The 18,059-nt window shown below is 44.0% G+C and overlaps 2 protein-coding genes across 2 annotated transcripts in view; both read right to left on the minus strand.

Moving 5' to 3' along the window:
* Positions 1-3,777: 3,777 nt before the first annotated feature.
* rplp0 (ribosomal protein, large, P0) lies at positions 3,778-9,497 on the minus strand. The gene is given in 8 exon segments (NM_001293034.1): positions 3,778-3,996; positions 4,899-5,039; positions 5,314-5,499; positions 5,850-5,996; positions 6,701-6,788; positions 6,929-7,104; positions 7,771-7,876; positions 9,469-9,497. Coding segments are annotated over 7 exon segments (942 nt in total). The 5' UTR covers positions 7,825-7,876; positions 9,469-9,497; the 3' UTR covers positions 3,778-3,846.
* A 4,730-nt stretch (positions 9,498-14,227) lies between these two features.
* Positions 14,228-18,059, minus strand: part of LOC103188473 (paxillin) — a 64,842-nt gene continuing 61,010 nt past the window's right edge. Inside the window, exons 11-12 of the mRNA XM_042337267.1 lie at positions 17,312-17,460; positions 14,228-16,782 (exon numbers count right to left, since the gene is read on the minus strand). Coding sequence (XP_042193201.1) covers positions 16,516-16,782; positions 17,312-17,460 — 416 coding nt within the window. The 3' untranslated portion in view covers positions 14,228-16,515. The remainder of the gene's footprint in view (positions 16,783-17,311; positions 17,461-18,059) is intronic.

Consider the following 18,059-nt stretch of genomic DNA (forward strand, 5'->3'; position numbering starts at 1 on the left):
CGAACCCCTTCAGTCAGGTTTCCGTGCTGCCCATAGCACAGAAACTGCCCTGGTCAAGGTCACCAATGATATCCTGACCATCTGTGACCAGGGCTCCCTCTGTCTCCTCGTCCTCCTCGACCTATCGGCAGCATTCGATACGGTCGACCACGCTATCCTACTCCACCGCTTGTCCTCCCACCTCAACCTTCAAGGCACTGTCCTTGAATGGTTTAGGTCGTACCTTTCTCACCGTCTTCATTTCGTCTCGACGAATGGCTTCTCCTCCACCCCCCGCACTGTCTCATGTGGTGTCCCTCAGGGCTCTGTCCTCGGTCCCCTCCTCTTCACCCTCTATATGCTCCCCCTTGGTGACATCATCCGCAGACATGGAGTTAACTTCCACATGTATGCGGATGACACCCAACTCTACCTTTCCTCCTCTACTCTCAACTCCACGACCACCGATGTCCTGACAGCCTGCCTGTCCGACATCGAGTCCTGGACGAGAGACAACTTTCTTCAGCTCAACGTGCGAAAAACCGAGGCCCTCCTGATTGGCTCACGTCAGCGCCTCCGCACCTCAGGCGCTGACACCATCAGCATCCAAGGCTGCACTCTCCACCTCTCAAAGCCAGTCAGGAACCTCGGCGTTTTGTTCGACCCTGAGCTGTCCTTTCTCCCTCACATCCGCACCACAACTGGCACCGCCTTCCATCACCTCCGGAACATCGCCAGACTACGGCACTACCTCACCCCTCACGCTGCTGAAACCCTGGTTCACGCCTTTGTCACCTCAAGGCTGGACTATGGGAACTCTCTCCTCGCCGGCCTTCCCGCCACCTCCCTCCACAAGCTGCAGGTCATTCAGAACTCTGCAGCTCGTGTACTGTCCCGCACCAGGCTTCGGGACCACATCACTCCCACCCTCGCTCGCCTCCACTGGCTCCCCATCCCCCAGAGGATTGATTTCAAGATCCTCATCCTCACCTACAAGGCCATTCACGGCCTTGCTCCCTCCTACCTCTCCAACCTACTATCCCCCTACCTACCTGCCCGTACCCTCCGTTCCTCTGGCTCCGGTCTGCTCCACGTCCCCCGCCCCAACCGCCCTACCATCGGTGGTCGGGCCTTCAGCCTCTCAGCCCCCAGGCTCTGGAACTCCATCCCCCAGTGCCTTCGCCTTGCTTCCTCCCTTTCCTCCTTCAAGGCCGGTCTCAAAACCTTTCTCTTTGACCGTGCCTTCAGCTCCCCTCTCGACTCTCTTCCCCTCCTCGCTCCCTCCCTTCCCTCCCCTCACCCTGACCATTTCCCCCTCCTTGCTCCCTCCCTTCCCTCCCCTCACCCTGACCATTTCCCCCCTGCTCGGGTCATGACCCAACTGTGCAGCGCCTTGGGACGTCCTCCTGACGTGAAAGGCGCTTTATAAATGGAATCTTGTTGTTGTTGTTGTTGTTGTTTGTGGGACACTGCTGAGCGGAATTGGCTGCCATATTTCACCCACAAAGTATACAGTCAATTCACTTTACAGTATATTTCATGAAGTGCTTGAAGAGGTGTCAAAAATGTGATAAGGCGCGATATCAAATGCAACGATTATTATTATAAGTTGTTGTGCTGTGTGTTCTCCCATATCCTGGGCATCCCTTGGGGCTTTTTGAGGAAAGTTCCTCGGTGTCCTGGCCAACAACAGGCCAGATAAGATTTGTCATTCACTTCATAATCATTTGTTTTTTGACAAGAACATCTGGTAAAATCTCTACATTTCTTCTCTTCGTGTAACCATTTTTGAAATTTCATTGCAACATTTGACGCCTTGTTTTTTATTCCTCTGTCATTTTTAGGAAAATGCATTTTAAAACACACAAACATTGCTGTTAATTCTCTGTAGTTCCACAGCGCTGACTTCTGGATGCATAAAGTGTGACACTCAAGCTACCACCATAGGAACATCAACAAACTATTTGACGTTCAGACTGACTGCAAAGGTAGACATTCCAGAAAATACTAATAATCCTTGCATTTGATATAGCCCCTTATCACGTCTTCATGTCTCAAAGCGCTTTAAAGAATATACTGTAAAGTGAGTTGACTGCATATTTTGTGGGCAAAACACGACAGCCAATTATGCACAGCAGTGTCCCACAAACAGTTGTGGAATGAGTGAGTAAATTATTTTTCTGAAGGGATTATTATCCCTGGAAAAGCAATCCGCCAATTGACTAACGATCGGGTTCCGACTTACTGCTAGGTAAACAGAGGTGTGTGTAGGAAATTTGCCTAATGTTTTTCCCTGCTTGGGAATCGAACCCAAGCCCTCTCGTCCATGAGGCGAGCATTTTAAACAGTAAGCTACAGGACTCCATGTCAACAATTGGCTGCTGCAATTAGACTTTGCAGCACAAGCTTTAAAACAGAATTCAGTGTGACTGTGCTATTAAACTTTTAATTCAATAGTGATTTGTAGCAATCATATTGCAAGTCTTAAAATGCTCCAATAATCAAATATTATTCTTTGCATTCGATATAGAACTTTTCATGTATCAAAGGCGTTTCACAGAATTTAATTCTTGGATCACCTGATATTGACGTGAAAAGCGCTATATCAAATGCAAGGATTATTATTATTATTATTATTATTATTGTGTTAATCTTGCACCAGAATGTGCAGAGCAGCTAGTGACTATTATGCTTAGGAGGGGCTCTCATTGGAGCTGAAGTCTATTCTGTGGCGATCTTGGATGTCCAGTTAGATTGCAGGACTCCAGGAAACTGTTGATGACAGCCTAAATAGTCAGCAGGATTTGGAGGGACATTCAGCTCCTATTAATCATGCTAGCCAAAGGCGTAATGGGTTAGGGTGATCTTTGCTAACCATCAGGAAGCTGGTCAGACAGTGCCATTGCAAGCCATGCAGTTTTAGTTGTTTAAACTCCAGCAGATACTCGAGATCCATAAACCTTTGCTCTTACCAACCTACACCTTTCCAATACTATCTGGAATTAGGTAAGATGGGTACATTCCTCCAGGTAGTGTATGCTCCCATCCAGGCACAGAAATTTCTAAGTGCACGTGGCTTACAGTCTGATTTGGAAACTTTTCCAAGTGTGATGATGGATTTCTGCGTATCAGAATCCTGACCAAAACAATGCAGTCCTTGGTGTGTATAGTGGTGAGCTGCTGTGGTTGAAGCTCTGCAAATGAATAAAAGTGTATATCTAGATTGTAGGTAATAATCCTTGCATTTGATATAGCACCTTATCACATCTTCCAGACATCTCAAAGCGCATCATAGGATGGAACATGCAATGGAACAAGGAGTTGTTGAGGCAAATAGCATAGATGTATTTAAGGGAAAGCTAGATAGGTACATGAGGGAGAAGGTTATGCTTGAAGGCTTAGTTGAAGAAGGGCAGGAGGCTCATGTGGAGCATACAAACCGGCCCAGACCAGTTGGGCCAAATAGCCTGTTTCTGTGCTGCATATTCTAATGTATAGGATATGCTGTAGTGAATTGACTATTTTGTGTATGAAAGATAGAATAGTGGCAATACTTCCATGTTTTATGATGCTCAAGTTGTGATTCACAAGATACTCAGTGCCTGTTGTCAACATAAAGAGCTCAAAGCTATGCTTGTTAGACGTCTAATGACCAACTAGTGAATTCAGAGATTCACCAGCTACTCAACAGCTGGGCATACACAAGGCAGAACATGAAATGGAAGTAAGGTCATCCACTTAGCATAAAATTTGAAGCCAAAGTGTTGGGAGGCAAAACATTACCACACGTTAAAATCAGGAGTTTCAATGAGGTTTATTTTTGGTCAGACATCTCATTCAACTAATTTGGTTCTGCTGATTTAAGTTCTAGTCAAACAGGCCAAAGCCCATGTCATCATCTGATTCCTCAGATTCTTCTTTCTTCTCCTCCTTCTTCTCTTCTACCTTGGCTGCAGCTGGAGCAGCGTCAGCAACAGGTGCAGCAAAGGCAGATGGGTCAGCCAGGAAAGCCTTCACCTGAGAAAATCAAAGCAACAGTTCGAAAATCATCTTCCAACTATTTCAACTGCCACAACTCCAGTGGCGAAACACCTCAACATACCAGAGCAGTAAACCACAGGATCACATCTGACAATTCCCCAAAGGGCACATTGCCCACCTCATGCAAGACATCAGAGAAAGCAGGGAACAGGAGAACCCAAAAAGTAGAGTATGACCTATTCATCTCTCCAGTGGAAATCGAAAGGCCTTTGATGTTCAAGAGAATCATCCTCTTAGAACTACAGAGGAACAAAATGAGGAAGGAGGATGCAACCTGTGCCAAATAACAGCTTTTAAAATCATGTTCTGTGGAACTTATGATGCCCAATCTCTATTCGCCATTGAAAAAACACCCAGTATTTAATTGTGAATAGGATTAATTCATCTATATGTTCTTTTTTTAATATAAAACTAAAAGCTTAAAAAACACATTAAGCTACATACAGCATCTAGACAAACATTGGAAATAGATCACCAGAATTAACCCAACATTAATGAAAATTGACCCATGTAAAACCCCTTCAATGTTGCTGCCTATGCAGTTAAAAGGAAACAGCAACAGTCAGTTTGGTTTAGATACACTTAAGCGTGGTGATGGGTTCCCTCATGTCAGGACTGACCCCCAAACATTTCCATTATCATTCCATTTGATATGCAGCTTCTCATGTCTTTGAGATGGCTCAAAGCACTTCACAGAATATACTGTAAAGTGAATTGACTGTATATTTTGCGGGCAAAACACAGCAACCAATTGGGCACAGCAGTGTCCCACAAACAGTCATAAATTGAAATGACCAAATTATTTCTGGTCATAGGAGCTGAAGCTCACAACATCTTTTCAATTTGTAAAATATGTCACTTTTCTCCCCTCCCATTACCTTCTCAGCCAATGGGAACACGTAGTCTGTCTCTACAGCAACCGCCAGAACCCTCCTGTAACCATTGATGACAGAGTGTGGAATAGATGCAATCGTTGGGTAACCAATCTGCAGGCACACGCTGGCCACATTGCGGACTCCCTGTGAAAGCAATGGAAAATGGTGAACAAGTGGAACAAAAAAAATCCCCAACTGGACAAAAATGTCTTCCACTGACTGCATCACACCAACTTTCTAGCAAGAGTCACTGGAGATTGATTACCCACAGGCGACCAGCAGTAGCTATAAATACATTCGATATCCCAGGAAGAGCCAAAAAAATCACTCAGTCCAATCCGGTATCCTTAACTCACCTCTTTTTCTAGGTTTACAAAGCATCTAACTAGTTACCCACCACAGCACCCAATTCACATACCTCTAAGAAACGTTGTTGCAGAGCTTCTTCTGTGATGTCTAGAACCTCTGGGTTGTACACACTGCCATTATCATACACCTGCATGATCATCAGTCCATAGGAGAAGGGGGAGATGTTCAACATGTTCAGCAGTGTGGCTTCACTGGCGCCCACCTTGTCACCAACCTTAATGAGAGGCACGTCGCTCTATGGAACAAAGAGATTAAATTGATATGTTGCTAAAATTGCCACCGACACAGAGGATTAAAATCCTCCTGCCCTCCCCCCAAACTAACCATAAAATCTAGAAGAGAAAGGATAATTTAATATCATAAAAAGTGGAGCAAAAAATGTACAGCTCTTGGTACCTCACCTGTCAGGTTCCAGGTAAAATCAGATTAGGAAAACCAAAAGCTTTTAGAGTATACAACACAGATACAGGTTCATAACAAGCTTACAGTAAGCAGAATTGTGAAGCTCAAGTGATAAAGGAGACAGTGTGTCACTCAAGGGGACAGTGTGTCATTCTTAGTTAACTGTGTGTTAGCAATACTCACCAGAATTTCAATGGTACCTCTGGAGATCTTGGTGGTGATGCCCAGCGCCTGGAAGAAAGAGGTCTTCTCAGGTCCCAGCCCGGTGTTTTGAGCTGGCACAGTAACATCACAGGGAGCCAAGGCACCAGCCCGGGCACAAGCTGGTACCTGTGGAGGAAGTAAACACGAAAAATTCAACACAGTAGAAACAAAAGGATAAACATGCACAAAGCTGAATCAACAATAAACAGCAGAGAAGAATAATGGAACAGAAGAAGCCGTTATCTTTAATAGAAACTAATTTTCAAGTAGCAAAACCCATAAAAGCTTACACATTCACAAACATGTATCCAACAGCTCTGTTCCCTTGTGATAATGAGGCAAGGCCAGAATGCGAGAAACGTATTCAGTTGAAACAGCTAGTCTCAACACTGAAGCGATTAGAATACCAAACTCACCATCTATCAGAGCATCGGTAAAGAATTGTATATATAATAGTTATACCCCTGGGGATCCAGAACTCATACCTAATATATTTTGCACCCATGTGCTGGCCTTGAGAGCCACGGATAACAGCTTTGATTTGGTCCAGGCATTTATCACCATCGAAAAAAGCCAGCGCCAAAAAATGGCAGTAACAACTGGCATTGTAATTACAATTAGCCAGACATTCCGGCTCACCAGACCAGACATCCCCTCGCCCTAATTCTTCCAGCTAGCCTGGGTTTAAGTGTATTTTCTAAATAAAACGTCTCTCTCCAGTGATGGGTACTTCGGTACTATATTAAGAAACTCTTAAAATTCCTAATGTAACCTTTACCAGATGTACAGAATGGTGCCTCAGCCATAAGCGATAAAGAGATGGGGGTTACCTTGTTGGACAGCAGCATATCCCGGATTTCACACAGATCCTCCTTGGTGAATACAAAGCCCACATTACCACGGATATGAGGCAAGAGCCTGAAAAAAAACAGTAGATTAGTAGAACGCCAAAAACTGTGATATCAGAGCCCACTCCAAACGACTATTTACGGTTCACACTCAGCTGGCCAACACACATACTGGCTGGCACAAAGAAAATGTCTACAGTAGTTACATACTTCTCCAGAGCAGGATTGTTCTCTATGTGGCCTCGGATCGCCTTGCGCATCATGGTATTCTTGCCCATCAACACAACAGCTTTGCTACGCAGGGAGATACGGATATGCTGCATCTGCTTGGAGCCAACATTGTCTGCCCCCACGATGAAACATTTCGGAAACTCATCCAGTAATTGCTAGAGGCAATGGATCAAAAGTCAGTATTAATATTTATAATTTGCAAAATTCCAAACTTCTCCCATCGCTCCACATGCATGTATGCTACAGGTTTCAACAGGCTATCAAGTTCGACATCACATTTTTAGCTCTTGTTAAACTTGAAGACTGCCATATCGCCCATAAAATAAGCAGTCAATTCACTTTACAGTATATTCTGTGAAGCGCTTTGAGACGTCTCAAAGATGTGATAAGGCGATGGATGCTGCAAGGATTATAATTACTGAACAACAACAAATTACATTTGTAGAACGCCTTTCACGTCAGGAGGAAGTCCCAAAGCGCCGGACAATTAGAAATCTGCACCTGAGCGGGTGGTTGTGATCAAGAGGCGTGAAGGGTAGGGGTAGGAGGTTAACTGAAGGCACGGTCAAAAGGGACTTGAAGGAGGCAAGGCGGAGGGACTGTGTAACTTGCCCTCAGACACGCATTTCAGCACTTCTATTCAGTAATTGTTTGGATGATGTAGGCAACAGCATTGCTTTGTGTATTAGCTATTGTAGAAATGAGCTTCTGCCACGAGTTTCAATTTATGCAACACAAAAGAAAATATTGACCCCCCCCGCACAGTTTGCTCCAAAGAACGTCATCTCCCACTGGGTGAAGGTGAAATAGATTAAGCTTACGATAATTTTCAGAAAATAGTTGGACTTCCACGTTGCTCGGTCTTCCCTGGGCATCTTTGCAGTGCTTCCAAGGATTGCCACAAACTGGTTTAAAGACGAGATCTTACTGCAAGTCAATAAGAAAGAATACTATCAGACAACCACTGAACGTGGGCTACAACTACACCAGATAATAGTACCAACTGCACCCCTCCAACTAAAAGAAAAAACATTCCATGAAAAATACAGTCTCCTATTGGCTCCAGAAAGAACTCACGTGATTCTACAGCTTCCAGCCTGCTCTATAACCCTATAACTGTTATAACTCTACAACCCCTTGATTCATCACCAGTTGGTCAAACTGGCCACTTTGCCCCGCTCTCTGGAACTCTCTCCCTAAAATCCCTCTATCTTGCACTTGGTCTCTCCACTGTCAAACTTATTCTTTGTAACTGTAAAGCACCTCAATGTAATCATTCTTGCATATGATATAGCACCTTATCGCGTCGTCGAGACAGCAACAAGTGACATTTGTATACCGCACTTCGCATCAGGAGGACATCCCAAAGCGCTTCGTAGAATCCCTCGGAGTCAGGCTCCGCCTCCGTTAAGCGCTGAGATGCTACGCTGCATGGAGGGCACTGTATAAGTGCAAGTTGTTGTTGTATACGGTAAAGGTATTTGACTCTACATTTCGTGGGTGAAGATATGTTCGCATGAAACGAGCTGCACGAGTGCAAGTTAATTTTGCACGATCTTGTGTACCGCTGAGCTGACAACATCCGGTGATCCGTATATTAATGAACGAGCTTCGCTCCTTGGGTCTTTAGCAAGACCGCTAACTTCAACTACGGAGTCAGAGACAGTATCACAATCGGGCTGAACGGCTCCCGCCGTTGGGACTCGCGCACCCGAATCCGAACCAGGCGCGGCCGGCCGCAATCTCACCCGCAAAACCACGTGGCTTTCGCGAAGGGCTTCGAGGCGTGCGCTGCGCGACTGGTGCGATAGGACACGCAGACTATTGTTGTTATTATTCTGCTATCATCGCCCACCACAGCTGCTGACCCTTATATTCATGAGCGTGCTACACCCTGACCTGACCCGAGACCTGAAGCCCTGCGACTGACCGGTCAACACTTGAAGACGGACAACAGGTGAAAACCGCAGAGCTCAGCAACCGATGGTTGGGGAGAGAATCACTGCGACGCGACACCGCGCACGTGTGTGTGTGTGTGTGTGTGTGTGTGTGTGTGGTTGGGCCCCAATGCCCATGAGGTGCTGTGCGCTTATACATATATATAATATATTAATAAAAATATATTATATATTATTCTGAGGTCGGCAGTGACCACACCAGGAACCTTCCCTATTTTGGGCGCGCAAGTTGTCCTTTCCCCCCGAAAAGCACCGACTGATTCTCTCCCCCTCCCACCCCACACCGACACGGACCGGAAGCCAAGGCCTCAGATCAGGCCTGGCCCTCGCGCCCGCCCGCCCGCCCGCCCGCCCGAGCCGCGAGGCCCGGCCCGCCGGCCACGTGACAGCCGGGGGCCTGGGAGCTCGGGTGGCGGCCCCCGGGCGGGTCTCTCTGCCGCCCGGCTCAACGCCAACACCGGGGCCGGGTCTAGGCCCGGCTGGATATCGGGCGGGACGCGAGGCTACGCTCCGGGCTGTGTCGCTGGCCCAGGCCCAGGCCGCGGCTCCGCTCGCGCTCACCTCACACCGGAGCTTCGTGGAAGAAAGAGAACAGCGCCTCCTCGGCGGCTCCTGTTACGCCGCTCCGCCCGGGGGCGCTGGCCAATCACCAGGCACTACGTCACGGAACCCCGCCCTCCCCCTCGCCCAATCACAGACGCGTCCTGCTGCAGCAATCAACCAATCAGACTGCCGGAAACGTCTGGCCTCCCACCCGACCAATCAGACACCGGCATCTGCCGCTCCCTGACACAGGCCGACACGCAGCCAATCACAGGTCAGCCCTGGGAACGACGGCAGCGGCCAATCACCGCGCAGGGTTCCTCACCGCACTGGGGCATGAGGAGCAATGTGTGTTGAACGAAGGTTGGAGCCACTGCACAAGGCGGACGGTCGCCCACTCCTGGAGTACTGTGTGGTGCACAACAACAACAACAACAACTACTTGGGTGTATATAGCGCCCTCCACGCCGGACGGCGCCTCAGAGCCCTTTACAGTAACGGATCCCGGGGCCGAGCCAGGGCGGGGGCGGGGGGCGGGGGGCGGGGGGGTGGGGAAGGTCACCAAAACCAAAGACGCAGTCAAAAAGAAAGGTCTTCAGCAGAGACCTGAAAATAGGAGAGAAGGGAGTGAGGAAGGGAGTTCCAGAGCCTCGGGGCATAGTGGCTGAAGGCACGGCCGCCTTAATAAAATCAAATAAATAAAAATACACTCGTACCTTTTCTTTCACGTTGGGAGGATATCCCAATGACAGGTCAGCCCCCAATCGAGAGGTTGCACTGGATCCAGAATCGAGCGATAAGGCTGGCATATCGGTGTCTCCCGCTCTAAGTGCTCCGAAGCGCTACCCTGTATGAAGGGCGCCATATAAATGCAATTTGTTGTTGTTGTTTATCTGTTTATCCCTTTAAGGCACTTTGTTGCTCCTTTTGATTGCCCACAAATTGCACACAGTCATACCACTTTACAATATGTCCAGTGAAACGATTTGAAAAGTCTCAATGATGTGATAAGGCGCAAAATCAAATGCAAGGATTATTGTTGTCCTACACGCAGAAGATCTACAATCAAAAGAGGAAAGGCTCCCACACATCAGGAAGTAATTTCCCCATAGAGCACAGAATAACCAGTCCCTAAATACACTGATAGAGCAAGAAGGACAATATCCACCACTACATCTGGGAAACTGCACTTATTTACACTGCAGTCATTTACATTGCATTAAAGTGTGCACCCCTGCCCAGTCCAACAATGATTTAACCCTCACTTAATCCTACCTGTCCCAGGTAACCAAAGGTTTGGTCCTACCTAAAAGGATCAAAGCGTCATACAATACATGGTCTCGCAGCACCCCCCACCCCCCCCTCCATCCCAAATCCTTTGACCATAGATCTGCCCCTGGGTGAGTCGAAAGGATAGAGTTCCAGAAATTGGGGGCAGATACACTGAAAGCCCAAATGCTGATGGTGGGGAGGGGCCATGAAGCAAGCCAGTGGGTGAGTGGAGAGAGCAGCCAAGTTTGAGGAGGTCAGGATGAAGACCTTGAACTCTACTCGCTGGGAGTTTGGAAGTCAGTGGAGCTTGGCAACAATGGTGGTGATTGGCTCGCAGAGCCTAGTGTGGAATGTGAAAAGGTTTAGAGACAACAACAATTTGTATTTACATAGCCTGTGCCATCTTGTGCAGGTTCCGAATATTATCAGTAGCACTGTCCATTGACAACATGTCCAGGCCAACATATCACTCAGATAGATAGCGTGAATAATAATAAATAATAATCCTAGCATTTGATATAGCACCTTATCATGTCTTCAAGGCAAATGCCTTGAAGACATGATAAGGTGCCCACAAAAATATACAGTTAATTCACTTCACAGAATATACTATAAAGTGAATTAACTGTATATTTTTGTGGGCAAAACGTGTCAGCAGCACCCAGCAGTGCCCTGAAATCAGTCATGGATTGAAATGACCAATTTATTATTATTATTTTTTGGAAGGAATTATTACCTTTCTTGAAACCAAAGAATGAAGCTAATGTTTATCGTGAACTATCATGTATAATTTAGAATGCAAATAAAGCAATGAATGTCGTTCTCTGTTTGGCTCTTATTACATATCTCCAAGCAAAATGAAGCTTAAAGGAAGTGTTCCTGTAAAAAAGTGTTTTCTCAAAATAAAAATGAATAAAAAATAATAATCCTTGCATTTAGTATAGCCCCTTTCACATTAGGACATCTTAAAGCGCTTCACAGAATTTACTGTGAAGTGGAGTGATTGTGTATTTATAGGCGAACACAGCAGCCCACTTGCGCACACCCTCAAACAGTCATAATTTGGAGGATTGTTGACCAAGCACCAGGAGAAACTCCCTTCTCTTTTTGAGTAAATAATACAAGAAAGCGTGAAAATCAGAAACTCTTGATCCATTAAACTCATCGACCGTGAACTTCACTCCACTATTACCCCAGGTGGTTTATTTTTCTGTACAATAAGGTTGTCCTACTAAATCGACAAGCTGTTTAACACCCAACATTTGAGGACATCTAACCTGCTCCTCTTATAAATTTTCGATTCATTTTTTCCTGAACATTTTGCTTAGTTATACAATAAAAACATCTTGAAAATGTTGTGCTTTCTTCTTTCAATAGATGTCCTTATGTTTGATTTTGACTTAATAAAAACGATAATATGGGAATGAGGATCATTCAACCAACTTCTTTCAAGAGTCTTCCCAGCTTGCCTTGTGGAGGATTCTCCAGTTTAGTTATTCCTCTGAGGAAAGTGAATGACCATAAATAAACGCTAACATTTCTCTTCAACTGCATAATACTCAGGGGATTCAGTGAAACACCAGAGTAGCAATCCAATGTTAATATCTGCACTATTCAACTCTTCTTCTTGTGGTTCACAAATGACATTCCCAGGAGTACCAGTGGGCTCAGTCAGTATTAAGTGGTGTATTCATTCAGCTATCTCTATGTATACATGTACCTATCAATCACGTTCTTTAACAAATACCTATTCCACTCCATTTTAAAGTTGATCAATACAGCATTAACCACTTATGATAGGGTCTATTCCAGATTTACTGTGTTGAGAGAAACAAAATCCTTTAATCTACTCTCACTTGGTTTGCCAATTTCATACAAGTGTCCTCTACTTCTGTGGTCAGCATTGAAATCAATTTAAATGAAACCTCCACATTATCCCAGTGGTTCAACAATTTAATGACACGAATCATGTCTCCTGTCTCGCAGTGTTCATCCAGTCAATCTTGTAGAAGATTGGGCTACCCACCAGTCGGTTTGATGTTGTAGTGCGTAAATATCTTCACCAACTCAGCTGGTCTGCATCCCTTGGGGTTTGTACTCACGTCTGAATCAGCAGTTGAATTTTCTCTGCAACTTGACAGAGCTGTAATACAGCAGAATGTTCCATCACTCAAAAAAATCAGTCATTTTGCTACTTTTTCTTGCAAATAAAATGCAGTTAGAAAGCTGGGAAATTGGATGGCATAGTGAGCCACCAGTATTCCATTTTCTCTGATAAATGCAATCAAATTCCACCCCAATTATTAATAAGCTTTGCATTGGTTAAAGTACTATTAAGCCAGGAGGACGTTTCAAAGCATCTCACAAGATGTATTGTAAAGTGCAACAATTGTGGATTATATTGGACCCGATTTAACATCTCATTTGAAGGACAGCACTTCTGACAATGCAACATTCCCCCAGCACTGCTTTTGGAGTGTCAGATTAGTTTATGAGTTCCAAATCCCGATAAGGAGCTTAAACCCACAAATTTCTGACTAAGAGCCGAGAGTATTAGTTCAAATAGCTTCTGGTGAATGCCCATGATTAAGCATGAACAAGCAATTACATATCAAAGAATGTCTGATGTGCTACCTCACTCAAGGACCTGGATGAAATACAAAGAGTACGACTGGTACAGGGCATTGAGCTCAGACTTCTAGAAAATCTAGGCAGCTGGCATATCACAAGTTATCCTGTAAAGTTCCTCTCATCACACCAAAGGCAGATGTCCATCGCTTTGCTGATGAGAAAACTGAGGCATGGAACAACAGCTGCCGTAAGGCATCACCTGGAGTTTGGAATTGTGAGCACACTCATATATGCAGTAGTATGATTGATTGGTATGCAGAGGCAAGCAGTTGCTGTTCAAGCTTCACAGTTCCAACTCTTGGAACCATCAATAGCAGGCTCGCACATTTCATGCCAAATGGTTCTGCTCAACAGGAAGCTTACGAGGAGTTCTTGATATCCATTAACTGCAGCGAGGGCCCAATTAACCTGCAAGTTAAAGCCTTAACAGGTAAGCTGGTCCGAGTTGGACAAGCATTAAGAAGCTGCCAGGCAGTGTTGCCCGTGGTAAATTTGCGATTTTAGCTGGTTGAACTCCAGCTGTACCCCAACCCACGTTCTGGGGTCCCCAAGGCTCGACTCTCACCAACCCGTACCTACTACTCTTCATAAATATGTAAGCAGGGTGCATCCCATGTGAGAAAGAGAGCGCATTCCGTTCCAGATATAAAATAATTTTCAGGTGCAGATGGTTTACGTATGTGAAACTGTCTGGTTTGGATGCTGAAGCTGGTGATGTGTTTCTGCATGTGTCAACACCCGGCTGACCAAAAACAACGGTGACATAGGAAATGGAAATACAGAAAAGGTGCTTTTGTCAGGTTTGACTTAATATTGTTGTGCAGCCTCCTATTAAATGTTTTGGAAGAGGTAACTATTACAAAGTGAAAAGACATAAAGTGAAAGTAACTTTTATTGGCATAATTCCATGATATATGTGTAAAGCAATAATTAAAAGATGAACAAAAATGTCGATAAAACAAAGGCAATTGCTATTGATCAGGAGTCTGCAGAATCAGGACTAACTCCTTACAACAGTCTCTCATTCTTGAACGACTCCCTTTGGTTAAATGGCAGATTGAATTTCATACATTGTAAACACTGGTTAGTGAGGCTTCGATCCAATAAATTCAAACCAGTTAAAATGGCACCAGAATACTTCTGGCCTTCTGCTTTGTGACCATTTTTTTTAAAAAAAGGTTAATTATTCATGGTGAAATCAAAAATATTAGTACATACATAAGGGAGAGTCGTGTAGGGGTTTCACAGCAGGAATTAAGACTTCGTAAAAAGATAAATTATTGGCAAATTAGAATGGAGGATTTGAATAAAAATACAACAGGCTCACAATTACAAAATAGTTTGTTGACTGATGTTATTTTAGGACATGCCTGAAAGACTAACATTTTTGTGCTATAAAAGTGAAGAGGCATGTCCTGCTCAACAGTCCTTTGGATTTTTCAGGTAAGAATCAGTCATTATTAGAAAGCATTGAGACTACCTATATCATAATAGACTTGCGTTAAAACTACAAACTGGATGCATGTTTTACAAAAGTGGTTATGTTTTTAAAATCCAAAGTTCTGGCATGAAAGGTCAGAATTAACAGAGTTCTTAGTGATCAATGACACTGATAATTAAACCCGGAGGATAAAAACATACAGTGCTGCAAAAGATTCTGTATTTAGTACTGCAAAAGTTTCTATCAAATATGTCTACAGCAGGTGTCTCGGAGAAAGCTCCGACACACTACATTAGGACAGTGCGATTGTGGCTGTCGCTGAGAAATATTATTGCTTCAGTTACAGTCAAAGGCATTATTAATGTCAGAGACATTGCTGTACATCTTAAAGTGAACATTTTTCAGAATAAAATACTGCTTTCCAGCACAATCATCTCACACATTTCAAATGGATCCTTTTTAGGGGCTCGCTAACCCGTGGCCTCGTAACAGTTTTACATTGTTCCTTCAAGGGATTGTTCATTGCAGATTCTTTGCTCTCCTTAGGGATATTTTTTACAATGACATTCCTCACTGTTCAGTTTACCTTTAACACTGAAAAACACTTAGCTTGACACTTACGCACAGGTGCAGAGAGATATGGAGCTCACTCCAGGACAGTAGGGAGGTAAAAATAATTTGTGATTTCTGAAAAGGACCTGGTAAATGGGGTGAATGGTCTTCTCTCAATTCAACCTCCCGTGCACTGCTGCTGAATATCGATTTGAGTCCTAGAGTCTGCTGGTAATATCACAAAAGGCATTGGTTTGGAGCGTTGCAAAATATGACATTTGCTCTCCATCTCTTCCAAGGTGTGAGGGAACAACTAACTGCATACAGAGCTACTTTGAATTTGTAGCTAAGAAGGATTGAAAGGGAATATACATAGCTAGGACAGGTGTGAGTGTGGAGCCATCCTCTGACTTAGCATCCTTCTGTATAACCAAAGTATATTAGGAACCTGACACCTTCTATATGTGACACTATTGTCATTTTGAGATCAAACCAGGTGGGTTTCAGACATGTAAAACTGAAACTATAAAACTGAATAGTCTATGGCCATAGTTTTAAATCAAGCAGTCAGTCATTGAGTTCAATATGTGGGTTACAGACAAGCAAGCTAAGAGCAGCAGGGTAACCAAATAACCTCAAAAGACCTACTTTTTTCTCATATTTGTAAAATGACATGGTTTAGCGCCAACTTTTGTCCCACATTATAAAGGAGCTCCTATCATTTGCAACGCTCTCCTCTCTTTGGAACGGATCTCATACAAGATGCTCATCAAAGAAAGCTCGGAGCTCTTGAAATCAAACAGATTTTCCTCACAGTTGAATTTCATTTCACATCCTTCACCATTCCCAAAACAAGAGTCTCCTTTTCAATGGACATGTCTGAAGACAATCAGCATACTATAGGAATGCAAGTTGTATACCTGGCCTTCCTGGGGTACTCAGAGAAAGGGAAAGCTATAGCTTTCTGTAATACTCGTAAAATGACATTTGAGGAGCTTCTCTTCTTCTCAGTCTCTATAATGGAAAAGTAATCTATTTTATTTTATTACAAGAACCATATTACTCTTTAAAAACCTGGAGTCTTCTGTTTTGTTGGTACTGAATGCATAGGTGTGGATTTATGGGATTGCAGGAATGGTTAAACTGGTAAAGTGTTTGGTGGGATGGGTTTAACAGAAGAGCTTAACAAAGCAATTGTGACAGTAGGGCTTATCATTTTGCTCCTTGAAGGTGCCCTTATTGAGCTGTTTCAGGCAGAAAGCGCAGACAAAGTGCTCTGGGTGAAATTTCTTCCCCATGGCAGTGATACAGCGACCTGTGATGGGCTTCTGGCATCCAGAGCAGAGCGAGTTACGACGCTCGTGGTAATGCATCTCACAATATGGCTGTCCATCATGTTCGAAAAAGCTGCCATTTACAAACGGGGTGAAGCATTCCTGTAAAGAAACAAAAAATTCTCATTTCGCAAAGAGCACATTTGTAATAGGGCTGTTACTAATACACCAATACTGCACACTGTCTGTGCCAGTGTAGTTAGGTACTGGAAAATTTATGTGAACCCAGTCTTTTGTGTCATTAAAATAAAAAGAATATACCATCCAACCCAAAATGTTATTAAAAATTTATCAACAGGTTTAGGCTTTGACATCCAAATTGTTGAATCAAGGAGTTTGAGTTCAACATAATTTTAAATATGAAAAATATTAGGAGAGAGAGTGGAGCTGGGATAAATTATACATTTACAAGCAGCAATCTACAACATCTTTGAATATCTCTACCAAGTGAAACAATTGAGAAAATGCTTCTGCTTTTCTAATGACTGTTTAGCAGCTGTTGCAGACATAGCATTTGACAAATATTTATATCTATTCACAGCTTGCCAATCACAAATGCTGACCCATAAAGTGCCTGGGGGCCATGAGTCACATTTATCACCACAGGGATCATTAGCGACCTCTCCCTTACCCGGCATACAAAGCACTCTGGGTGCCACAATGAACTGAGGGCCGAGATGTAATTTTCCAGAATGGCTCTTGCACAGCCACCACACTTGGGTGCAAACATATCAAAGTAATCTTTGCGACAATATGCCTTCCCATCTTTCTCATGGAATCCTGAAAACAAGGAGAGGAGACATGATTGCAGTAGGATTTATGATAAACCCAGCCTTTCTGCTGTTCAAACTACAGTCAAACCTGAGCACTCAAAAGAACTGGGCCAAAGTGACCTTTATATAAGGGTGTCTGTCCTCAGAGTAAGAGTTTGTTGGTGTGTTTTCTATCTGTGTCTGGGCTGTGGAGGTGGTTGCTTGAACAGGTTTGACTGTACTCCTACTGAAGAATAGCACACCTGCCAGATTCATCCACGAGAAGGAAGCTATTAGATGACAGGACTCTCTTGTTGAAATGTCTAAAAGCTATCACAAAGGAAAAAGGGTCTCTCAAACTCAATATCAAACAGAAAGCACTAGTAATGTGAATTTAGTGCAGTCACAGAATGATATTGTCAAACAGCAAAATGAGTTACAATTTAATGCACAAAACAGTGACAATCACTCCTTCCATAGATAATGCCCTACTGCTTCCCAGAGAAGTTCAGTGGAAGTGCTGGCAATATAAGTAATTATGTATTTACTGGCCTCTCCTTTATACCCTTTTCCTGTTCTGTGAGGCAAAACTGATTTTGCCTGTTCAGGCTTACATCAGCACAGAGA

The sequence above is a fragment of the Callorhinchus milii genome, unplaced genomic scaffold, assembly GCF_018977255.1.
Source record: "Callorhinchus milii isolate IMCB2004 unplaced genomic scaffold, IMCB_Cmil_1.0 Scaffold8, whole genome shotgun sequence".
NCBI lineage: Eukaryota > Metazoa > Chordata > Chondrichthyes > Chimaeriformes > Callorhinchidae > Callorhinchus > Callorhinchus milii.